This window comes from Onychostoma macrolepis, chromosome 03, assembly GCF_012432095.1.
Source record: "Onychostoma macrolepis isolate SWU-2019 chromosome 03, ASM1243209v1, whole genome shotgun sequence".
NCBI lineage: Eukaryota > Metazoa > Chordata > Actinopteri > Cypriniformes > Cyprinidae > Onychostoma > Onychostoma macrolepis.
The window spans coordinates 52,397,288-52,409,884 of NC_081157.1; the positions used below are offsets into that span (position 1 = coordinate 52,397,288).

Below are 12,597 nucleotides of genomic sequence, written 5' to 3' on the forward strand. Positions count from 1 at the left end.
TTTTGAATATATCCTTTATAATTGTAGTAATTCTTTGGTCTTCTGCAAAAGTGTAAATGAGGACTAGACAGCATTTTCATTTTTAGTGATCTCTATCTCAATTTTAAAGGTGATGATACACGGGGCAACATTTTTGAGCAATGTTGCTTGGGCACTTTCCCATTGAGAATGGGCAACAAATTTCTACCTGGATACTTTAGATCGGTCGTGTGCCCTGTGTCTCATTTTTTGCTCAGCAAAATTGCTCAAAAAGTTGCCCCGTGTATCATAGGCTTAAGCAACATGATCACTTACATCCACATTATGCGCATTATAACATTATGACCAGGAAAACCAGAGTCTGGAGCTCAAGATTTCTGTGCCACCATGGGTATTAATTTTGTGTTGCTTGTTCATGTTTTTTAACATCGCAAAGCGATGGCACCTGTTGAGCTGCATTTTATGAATCACCAAGCACCATGAGTTCAGCTAAAAATGATCTTTTGTTCTACTGAAGGAGGAACATTAGCTACTTCTTGCATGGCCAGAGAGAGAGAGTAAATTAATGGAAAATGTTCTTTTCTGGGCTAACTAATACTTTAAAGGGATAGTTCACCCAAAAATGAAAATTCTGTCATTAATGACAGATCGTTCCAAACCTGTAAGACCTTCGTTCATCTTCGGAACACAAATTAATATATTTTTGATTAAATCCGAGAGCTTTCTGACCCTGCATAGACAGCAATGTAACTGAAATGTTCCCAGGTCCAGAAACATTAGTAAGGACATCTGTAAAATAGTCCATGTGACGAGAATACTTTTACTAAGCTACGAGAATACTTTTTGTGTGCAAAGAAAACAAAAATAACGACTTTATTCTTACACTGCTTTCTATGCAGGGTTAGAAAGCTCTCAGATTTCATCAAAAATATCTTAATTTGTGTTCTGAAGATGAATGAAGGTCTTACAGGTTTGGAACGACATGAGGCGGAGTAATTAATGACAGAATGTTCATTTTTGGGTGAACTATCCCTTTAAATATAAAACATTTTCAAGTGTGCTAAGAAAAATATTTTTACCTGTGACTCCATTTTAAAGCAGGCCAGCAATCCAGGATCTCACCAATCTGTAGGTTCCAGTATCTCTATACAATGAATGTGTATTAAAATTAATAATTGGACATCAATATACCAAACTAAACTTCCAGCTGCTTAATTTTTATCCTGAAAAGAAACAGATTGAGAAGTTAGTCAGGCTGTAATATTTGCCAAAACACCAGGAAAATTCTATTTAAAGCACATGAAACAAATATTTAACTTACTAGGCATTATGTGAAATATGGTGCTTAATTGAATCCCATAATACAAACATATATATACAGTATATATAATTTGCTCTTTAAAATGTTACATTTTAAGCAAGAACACAAATGCCTTAGGTAAATAACACAAGCTTTACTGGTATGGCTTGAGCCAACAACTTGAATACATTTATAAATGCCTGTCCTTACAAAAAATGTATAACTCGTGGAAGAAAGTAAATCAAATTATTGGGAAACCTCTATGAAAATCATTTTACTTTATGTCCAGCAATGCGAACCAATTAAATATACAAATAAAATTTGAGGTCATTACAATTTGTTACCCAAAAACTTTTTTAATGTGTGCAAACTCAATGCAAAAAGATATATATATATAAAAAAAATCTAAATACAGTTGCTTCATCAATTCAATCGATTTTTGACCTTTAGTGAGGCGGGATAAAATGGCTCAAATAATTTGCAAATGCATAAAATACATTAACTGCTAAGACACTAAACACATTTAAACAAATAAAGCAAGGAACTTCCGTTAACTCACCGGTTGCGCGGGCAGCACGATGAAGAGAAGCTCATCACTGGCAGCTTCAGAAAACCGCATGCCGTGTTTCCCCACAAAGGTTCTCACAGGCAACACAACAGCAAATTCCTGATCGAAAAATATATAATCCCATTCTACATTATTTTTATAAAATACGAGCGAGTGTTGCAAACTTATTTTAAAAAATCCGAGGCGAGTCAGCGCAACAACAACATGGCGCCTTTTCAAAAGTTGCAGCAGCTAGTTGAGGGCGGAGCACGTAAGCACGTGTGTGACGTCAGACGCGGTTGTACTAAAATTATTTGAGAACACTGCCAAAAACAAACGAAAGCATTTGAGTGCTGTAAACTTAAAATTACATTTTTGTACTAATTACTCAAATAATTAGAGGCGAATGAACATTTTTATGTCTTGAGTAATTACAACCCAATTCCTTTATGAAAGATGTACTATTTGGTCTTACAGTGTACTTATACAAATTATTTTAAGTATTAAACATTATTTACAATACATAGTGTGTTTTTTTAATCATATTTTATGAATGTAATCTTTACTGTGTAACTTTATCTGTATCTTATTCAGAACAAGCAGAAATCTGTGAAAAATATAACAACCCAAAGACAAAAGAACTGATCAAAATGAGCTGCTATAGGAGCAATAGCCATGTGGGCAGCGCTGTGTCATATGCCAGCTTTGCACAAGGTGTTTGAGTTAGAGCCCTGCACGGGCCTCAAATTTAGGCCCTAGCCCGGCCCTGGCCCGAGATGCTCAGGCCCTAGCCCGGCCCGTGTCCGACAGCTTATCAGAATTACCGGCCCGAGTCCGACCCGAGCCCGTCTTTTTTTTACCCCTTCTCCCAAAACGGCTCATGTTTCAGCTATTAAAATAGTTCAGTTTTGTATGTAATGGCAAAGTGATTATATTTCGTTTTTTTTCTTTTCTTTTTTTTTTTATTAAGTTAATTTTAAAAAATGAGCATTTTTTTGTTCGTTAAACAAGTTACTTCTTTCTTAAAGTAACAACCAAGCAGCCAGCGGCAGACCGGCAGGCTGATCAGCATGTTTGATCAATTTAGCCTTTTCAAATCATAACGACTTGCCTAAAATAAAATCTATAGATGTACTAAAACAGTTCAAGCATATAACAATGTTTAAAGGTTAAACCTAGATAAATGTGCGCTGCATCCAATAGTTTGTGCAGAGAACGGAAGCTAAAGCGCAGGACATGAAGGCACCAGCGCAATCAATTGCATTTTTTTTCTTCAATGGAAACAACTTAAAATAGGCCGTAATTTTTGCTCATAAAGGTAAGAGTAATACATCATTCGGAACTGTAAAGGGTCTACTTCTATTTGTGTGCACTCACAATATCAACAAAACGTCGTGCTTTTAAGAAAACGATACGCTTTCTGCTGTCTCGTCTTGAACAGGAGCGCTTCACAAAAATGAACCGAAAGTCAGCGAATACATGCCTCTCAGACATGATAAATATATCATATCTGTGAGGCATGTATATATATTTAAATTACTACTTAACGAAATAAATCAAATCGAAAACAAAAACTCATTCATTATAATCATAATCCGTGAAGATGCACTTCTCTCTAAAGGCGCGTCTAATGAGGAGATGAATCCACACTGATGCAACACTGACACAGAAAACACTAGTTTATTAGTAAGTAATTCAAATATCTCCTTACTATTTCCCTCGGACACATTCATGGTAATTACTTTTGCTGGGGCTTTACGGCAAGCTTTATTGCGTGTATTTGAAGCAGAACAGCTGCGCTGACGGCGCGATCGCTGCTGCGGGACACTAAACACCGTCGAGCTGCTCTTCACAGTCGCGGCACGGTCTCGTGTTGTTTCCACCAGCGCGGCAATTTTTTTTCATCACTAATTGATAATAATAATAATTCCTTACATTTATATAGCGCTTTTCTAAGCACTTGGCTTAGACATTGATGGATGTCTAAAATATAAAAATAAGGAGAAAACTAAAACAGGCCCGAGGCCCGGCCCTCGTCTGAACTATGACGTGAAAATTGACCCGAAGGGACGTAAAAAGGTCGGGGTCCGTCGGGCCCGGGCCGAAATGCAGGGCTCTAGTTTGAGTCACAACTCCAGGCTTATTTGTTCATTAATGACGTCATTAGCGAATAGTCAACTTCGACTCGACTTTCATGACATAAAAGTCAACTTTTAAAAAATCAGAAGTCATTCAACCCCAATGACACTCCTGTTTTTTTGTTTGTGTTAAACTTCATTATTTTTTTTATTTTTTTTCCATTTTATAATTATTTGTACCTTTCCACAACACGCCAAGTAAAGTCTTTTGACACATACTACTTTTCAGTATTATCTTCGATCTGTACCACACCCAGTAACAGTTGTCTCACTTAAATGTTACGGTATCATCCCTATTTAACATCAAGCACGTAACACATGGAGTTATATTGGTTTATTTGAGGGGCGGCACAGTGGCTCGATGGTTAGCACTGTTGTCTCACAGCAAGAAGGTCACTGGTTCGAGCCCCGGCAGGGACAGGAGCTTTCTGTGTGGAGTTTGCATGTTCTCCATGTGTCTGTGTGGGTTTACGCCGGGTGCTACAGTTTTCGACTTGTGTGTGTAATAGACTTGTGTATGGATTAACTGGTTCTCACCATGAATATAGCCATATATGCTATATAACTACTTCCTATTTGTTTTTTGGGGGGTTTTTTTTAATCTCAAATACATACATATATATATATATATATATATATATAAAACAAAACAAGTAGGAAGTAGTTGTTGTTTGTGTGTTGTCATTTAACCAAATTAATTCAATAAAATCATTTCAATGTAAGGTGCATTGCTCTCCACTGTAGTCTTTCATTAAAGGCATAAACAGCCCATAAATATAACTTTAAAAAAGAAGATATAAAATATAAAATAACCATTTATATGGTTGCTTCTTATTTATTTTATTTCAATTAATACTGCTCTTGGTGTTTGTGGTGGTGTGGCAGGGATAATGCTCTTTAAATCTGTTATATTATTGTGTCCTCTAGAAACCCCTAGAATTATATCTACATAGAGACACTGAGTAGTTCAAAATCAACTAATAAAACCTAAAAACGTGCTGCTCAACATACTGTAGTTTGTCCAGATACTTGAGATTTTCAAAGAGCAGCTTCACTCCTGAATCTCCTGGGTAATTGTAGCTCAGATCCAGCTCTCTCAGGTGTGAGGGGTTTGAACTCAAAGCTGAAGACAAATAAACGCAGCCTTCCTCTGTCACCATACAGCCAGATAACCTACAGACACACACAGCAACAGTACACATTACATTAATTTGGCTTTCAGACATCACTAACACACAGTCATTTGTGCTGTTGTTTTCTGTAGTTTCAGTCACAAAAGTAAAGTAATCAGAAACAGTTATACTCCATTAATGTACAAATGTACTTAAAAACAGGCACAACTTATTTCTACAGGTGCATCTCAATAAATTAGAATGTAGCGGAAAGGTTTATTTCAGTAATTCAACTCAAATTGTGAAATGCGTGTATTAAATAAATTCAGTGCACACAGACTGAAGTAGGTTATTTTAATTTTGATAATTTTGGCTCACATTTAACAAAAACCCACCAATTCACCATCTCAACAAATTAGAATATGGTGACATGCCAATCAGCTAATCAACTCAAAACACCTGCAAATGAGTTTCCTGAGCCTTCAAAATGCTCTCTCAGTTTGGTTCACTAGGCTACACAATCATGGTGAAGACTGCTGATCTGACAGTTGTCCAGAAGACCATCATTGACACCCTTCACAAAGGAGGGTAAGCTACAAACGTTCATTGCCAAAGAAGCTGGATGTTCACAGAGTGCTGTATCCAAGCACCTTAGCAGAAAGTTGAGTGGAAGGAAAAAGTGTGGAAGAAAAAGATGTACAACCAACCGAGAGAACCGCAGCCTTGAGGATTGTCAAGCAAAATCGATTCAAGAATTTGGGTGAACTTCACAAGGAATGGACTGAGGCTGGGGTCAAGGCATCAATAGCCACTACACACAGACGTGCCAAGGAATTTGGCTACAGTTGTCGTATTCCTCTTGTTAAGCCACTCCTGAACCTCAGACAACGTCAGAGGCATCTTACCTGGCCTAAGGAGAAGAAGAACTGGACTGTTGCCCAGTGGTCCAAAGTCCTCTTTTCAGATGAGAGCAAGTTTTGTATTTCATTTGGAAACCAAGGTCCTAGAGTCTGGAGGAAGGGTGGAGAAGCTCATAGCCCAAGTTGCTTGAAGTCCAGTGTTAAGTTTCCACATTCTGTGATGATTTGGGGTGCAACGTCATCTGCTGGTGTTGGTCCATTGTGTTTTTTGAAAACCAAAGTCACTGTACCCATTTACCAAGAAATTTTGGAGCACTTCATGCTTCATTCTGCTGACCAGCTTTTTGAAGATGCTGATTTCATTTCCCAGCATGATTTGGCACCTGCCCACACAGCTAAAAGCACCAAAAGTTGATTAAATGACCATGGTGTTGGTGTGCCTGACTGGCCAGCAAACTCACCAGACCTGAACCCCATAGAGAATCTATGGAGTATTGTCAAGAGGAAAATGAGAAACAAGAGACCAAAAAATGCAGATGAGCAGAAGGCCACTGTCAAAGAAACCTGGGCTTCCATACCACCTCAGCAGTGCCACAAATTGATCACCTCCATGCCACTCCGAATTGAGGCAGTAATTAAAGAAAAAAGAGCCCCTACCAAGTATTGAGTACATATATAGTAAATGAACATACTTTCCAGAAGGCCAACAATTCACTAAAAATGTTTTTTTTTTTTTATTGGTCTTATGAAGTATTCTAATTTGTTGAGATAGTGAATTGGTGGGTTTTTGTTAAATGTGAGCCAAAATTATCATAATTAAAAGAACCAAAGACTTAAACTACTTCAGTCTGTGTGCATTAAATTTATTTAATACACAAGTTTCACAATTTGAGTTGAATTACTGAAATAAATGAACTTTTCCACAACATTCTAATTTACTGAGATGCACCTGTACTTTTAAATGAATGAATTCAAATGGAAAACAAATATTCCTGATTATGTAATATGTATGAAACTAAAGCAAGGTACAGTCTGAGCTCATTATATGCAGTCTCCTGCGTGCAAGAGATTCGTCTAATTTTCATCATTTTTGAAAGAAGTCCTGCTATGAGGAATTTACCTCAGAAGAACAGCGCAATCTGACATGGCTTTATTCAGCAGAGAAGATCATTCATGTAATGTATTCTTACCTACATAACGTGTTATTTTTACATAAACCTGTACGGATTTTTACTAGTTGGGCTTTTCCTGAACATCTTGCCAAACTGAAATGTATTGTTTAACTGTTCTTAAGCTTTTTTGTTTTCCAGATATTTTGTTATTCAGAGTATTTCTATTTGTTAACCAAAGAAGGTTAAATTTTTATAAAAATGTTTAAGTATTACAGTTGTAAACCTAAAAGGTTAAACTATTCCATGTTTAACTCAAATTGAAAGAATAAAGAGTTTAATTTCTATTAAGGTTTATAGGGATTTTAAGATGTAACCTAATTAGCAATTTCAATAATTACGTTACTTATTGAGTAACTAAGTTACTTTTCAGACAGAGTAATTAGTAAAGTAATTTAAATACAATATTGATGATGTAATTAGTAAATAGGGTTGGGTATCGTTTGAATTTTATCGATTCCAATTTCCGATTCTGCTTACCGATTCCGATTCTTTTCAATTCCCAGTTTCGATTCCAATGTGATTAAATAATGATATCAAATATTTATCGTGCGTCTCTTTTTTGCAAACCATTTACTGGAGCTGAATACCATGAACAAAAATCAACAGACTACGTAAAAACTGGACTCTTTAAGAGCTGTTTGTGTGCAAAAAAAAACTGCATGATTCTGGATAGATTTAGTGTTTTTCTATTTTTCCCAATGCAAGTTGTGGTTTTCTCATGATTCTGAAGAAAAAAATATTAGACAACTAAACAAAATCACATGTAATTTACAAATGACTCACTCAATATGTAGTCATTTCATTACTGGATGAATCAGCATCCTTGAATGAATCTCTTGTATGATTCAAAGACAAATACATTTTTAACAGCCCCTTTTCGCAACCTACTGGCGTAACAATGTAATCGATAAATCTTCATTTGAAGTGTCAAATTACTTTCAAAAGGTGATTTACACTATTTTAATCGTTACTGTACACATCAGAGTTTATATCTGAACTATAAAGTTTTATAACAGTGCGTCTGTGATTCTAATGTTTGTAACAGAAATAATGATACTGTGTGGTTGAAAAGACTGTGAAGCTGTCTCATTCATGACAGATGACAGCTACTCTCTTCAGGTCAATGGCAGCGTGAACGCAGATTTAAATGTTTAAAGTCACACTTGTGTAATTGTACGCTGCACGGACGAACCAAGTGATCACACTGTGATCGCATACGTCAAAGGTTGAGGAATGAAACAGATGAATTGTTGTAATTTAGGAATAGAATCACATTGGTGTTTGAATCATGTTCGTGATCTTTAACGATCTATTAAATTAATGTTATGTTGGTGGTGACACCTCTCTTGCAACATGTTTAGCTATCGCAGATATTATACTTCGATTTTTTGGCTTCTGATCGCGAATGTAGCCAAACTTTGGAGAGCTTAGATCAGCGAGCAAGGTCCTTGCAGATCGCTAGGTCACACCGTTCCTCACAGATGAAGAAAACAAAAACGCACAGGAATCGATAGGCGGAATCAAAATTTAAATTTGACAACAAGTATCCGATTCCTGACCTTAGCTATCTGATTCTGGAATCGGAATCGATTTTCGATTCCCAACCCTATTAGTAATAGTAATTAATTAATTTTTGAAAGTAACTTATCCAACATTGGTTGTATAAAATGACACACTCTAATCCTGTTTACGTGAAATAAGCCAGTCCTGAGCAGGTTTGCTCTAATGGACCTGTTGCTATGACAGCACTATCAGGATGAGCTTTGAATAACTTAACAATCCTGGATCATGTCAAAAAATAAAATTCAGCTGTTTGTCACCTCGATATTTGATATTTTTCATGCTGCTCTGGTGAATTCCATTATGCACCGATCAGTTTGATGTTCGAATGACCAAAAAAGTAATATTTTAGGCCTCAGTGGTCTAAGAGTGCTCTCCGAGGTAAAAATTATTAAAATAACCATCAAATCAAGAAGACAGGGTTTTACTGTTCACAGAAACAGTAAAGTAATATCCAGTGACGCAAAATATTTAACTTCATATAAAGTCAGAGTGCAAATTAGGCAATGACCAATTAAGCCTAAATGCATACATATTTAAAAATAAAAATACTATTGGCAAATAGTTCAAATGCATTACATACATACATTCAAAGTAAAATTACAATACTAATATTTATGTCTGTCTTAATATCTTTGCTTTCAATGATTAAACTATTAATTTTATAAAGTACAAAAAATATATAAAATAATTTATAATATTTTGTAAAACCATGGACAACTTTAAAGCTTCTTGATGCTTCAACATATTCATAATTCTCATTACAGATTTGGGAAGATGTTTGGTGCATTTTGAGACTCTGAGACGTGATTTTCTTGTGTGTTAATGAATATGGTGTCATGCTTCACTCTCAAACTAAATGTGGTAGCATGTTGCTAATCATTTTATGGAAAACAATTTACCTCAATATCTCCAGCTTACAGTTTCTCTTCAGTCCATCAGAGAGCAGCTTCACTCCAGAATCCTGCAGGTCATTGTTACTCAGGTCCAGCTCTCTCAGACGGGAGTTTGAGGATTGTAGAGCTGATGACAAGCTCTCACAAGACTGAGCAGTGAGATTACATATGGAAAACCTGAACGAGAAAAACAGTAATTGCACACAGAGTAAAGCTTAGCAATGTGATTTTTAATGATCAATTTAATGGGGGACAAAAAGAAATCAATGAAAGTGTTTGAAATCAAACCTCAGTATCTCCAGCTGACAGTTTCTCTTCAGTCCATCAGAAAGCAGCTTCACTCCTGAATCCTGGATGTCATTGTTACTCAGGTCCAACTCTCTCAGACAGGAGTTTGAGGATTGTAGAGCTGATGACAAACTCTCACAAGACTGAGCAGTGAGACTACAGCCATACAGCCTGAGAAGAGAACAAAACAAACAGCCATATTAATGTGTTTATCAGGTTTATAATCTGCATATTTGTCCCAAGTACAACATAAACATTAACCCTCTGGGGTCTTCGGGTGTTTTGGGGACCCAGAGAAGTTTTGACATGCTCTGACATTTGTGCTTTTTTCAGTTGCTTATAAACATTTTAATGGCTAAAATCTAAAAAGACTGTATTCAGCACAAACTGGGCTACAATAATATGTGAGCAGCTTGTACGTAGGTGATTGTGTTTTTGAGAAAACAACGTTTATGCGTGGTTAGAAAAAACAAATATTTTGAAGTAACTGAAATAAGGCCATAAAACACATACAGCACATTAGTTCACAAGACTTTTGAGAACTGGATCTTGTAGCCTAGAATATTTGCTTCAAAATGTTCTGAAAATAATCTAACTCACTCATTCAGAGAAAACAATATATTGATTTAAATTTTCTAAGTCACTTTTTGAGTAGAAAGGGTCTATGCGAGAGGGCGTGAACTATCCTGGATAATGCTGTGACTCACACCTGAGAAGACAAAGACCCGCATAATGAGCTCCATAATGAGCCATTGAGTCAGGTGTGTGACTGAGAGGGAAGAGTTACAAGAAAGAATGTGAGGAAAAAAGAAACGTGTATACATATAACTATCACATAAAATAACTTGAGATTCACTTGCGAGTGCAGTTAAACAGTTTATTAGGAACAAACAAACAAATAAACAACAGAAGAGTCAAGACATCGTGGGTGCAATATCCAAAATATCCAAAACAGTGGCAGGAAACTGGAACCCAGAAAACAGGAGACAGCAGAAACTGCATGAGAAAACAAGACAGACGTGAGCAACACAATGAACGGACAAAGACAAAGCAAACATGGTGACAATACATACACTACCAGTCAAATTATTTAAACAGTAAGATTTGTAATGGGTTTTTTTAAGAAGTGTCTTCAGCTCACCAAGCCTGCATTTATTTGATCTAAAGTACAGCAAAAACAGTACATTATATTTATTATGATATATAGGCCTACATATTGTTACTATTCAAAATAAATAAAGCACCCCCCCCACACACACTAAAATTAATAAATAAATTAGTGAGCATGTTGATAGGCTTATCAGGAGCAACTATATTATTACATTAGCAATCACCAATATTGCCCACGTGATTTTATAACATAGATGCACACATGCTTTGCATGTATTATCATACAATACAAAAACAAAATTTTATAACTGAGAAACTAAATTATTATTGTTAAGCTTATTATAAACATGTTTGAGCAGGTATTTGCAAACAGAGTAGGCTACTTCACAGTAAAGATTGGTCTAAACTTTCTTAGATATTACTTTTATATCATTGTTTATAGAACATATAACTGTCCTCACGTCGTGCAACATTTAAATGCAATGAAAGGTTGCCTATAATATTTCAAAATGTTGCACTCGATTTCACACATTTTATTCTGGAGTTATAGTTTGGGAAAAGTTCAACTAGTAAATGCGTTCAACTTTGTCACAACAACACATTATCGAATGCCAATAAGAAACATTACTTACTTGGTATAAAATATCTCCTCCTCCGCCGGCTCCAGCTGCGCTCGTGTTCTGTTTGTGAGGTAAACAAAGCTTTTTCCTCTCAGCGCGTCTTCTGGGGATAAATACAAGGCTTTTTCCTCACAGCGTGTTCTTCCAAAACTGAAAAGTATCTGAGATGAACAGATACTGCTTTGTTTACGGTGGTGTGGGCGTTTACATGCCGTGTGTCTCGCGTGGAGATTTGTAATAACAATAGCACAAGCAGCGCGTGGGCGTGACCTAATTAAAGATAATGAGACCAGACGGAAAAACTGGACCTGCCGTTGGTTTCATACGGATTACTTTATCACAGAATATTTGTTTTCGGTAAGACTTCATTTAACAGTAGACATGTCAAGCTTTCTATAGATATATTTCTCATGTCTCTGTGAAGTATTTGCTGAGTTACAGTTCATTTTAGTGACGTGTTTCAAAAAGCAGTTTGCGGAGAGAGTGAAGACTGAGAACGCACCCTGTTTGTTTTCTTTATTCTTCAAAAGCACAAAGTTTAGTTGTTATTATGAATGTATACAAATAAAAGTAGACCCCTAACAGATTTGAATGGTGTATTGCTCTTATCTGTATGATCAAAATGGCAGAGTAATTCAAGCTCATTTCGGTCTTATCAGGAAAATCTGCCTCAAAACGCGTATCCGCGTTTGTCGACCCCAGAGGGTTAAAATAGTAGACATTAAAAAGACATTAAAATGGCATAAGTAACAGAAATAAGCACAAATGTCAGGGCATGTTAGAAAATCTCCAATGTCCAAAAAATCCCTCAGAATCAAATTCTGAGTGTTAAGTCATGAACAATTTGATCCAGTTCAACTCACTGACTCAGTGATCTGGTCACAGCGGTTCATGTTATCAACACACTCAATCTGTCCTTCTGAAATGAGGCAAGTAATATAATATAAGAAAGTAATATAAATGTGTTCAGAGGATTTGATTGATGAAGCGAAAATAGAGCCACTACAATAAATGC

General features: G+C 36.2%; 1 protein-coding gene across 10 annotated transcripts in view; it reads right to left on the bottom strand.

The window, feature by feature from the left end:
* The window catches only part of LOC131536478 (NACHT, LRR and PYD domains-containing protein 12-like), a 62,987-nt gene that overhangs the window by 32,618 nt on the left and 17,772 nt on the right, over window positions 1-12,597 (bottom strand). For 6 of the 10 annotated variants that reach the window (XM_058769428.1, XM_058769424.1, XM_058769425.1 and 3 more), the window contains 3 exons: window positions 9,853-10,023; window positions 9,571-9,741; window positions 4,976-5,137 (listed from right to left, as the gene is read on the bottom strand). In XM_058769428.1, coding sequence (XP_058625411.1) covers window positions 4,976-5,137; window positions 9,571-9,741; window positions 9,853-10,023 — 504 coding nt within the window. Of the gene's footprint in view, window positions 1-977; window positions 1,947-4,975; window positions 5,138-9,570; window positions 9,742-9,852; window positions 10,024-12,597 lie in introns of those variants that run through there. The other 4 variants (XR_009269984.1, XR_009269983.1, XR_009269982.1 and 1 more) reach the window with 4 other exon arrangements.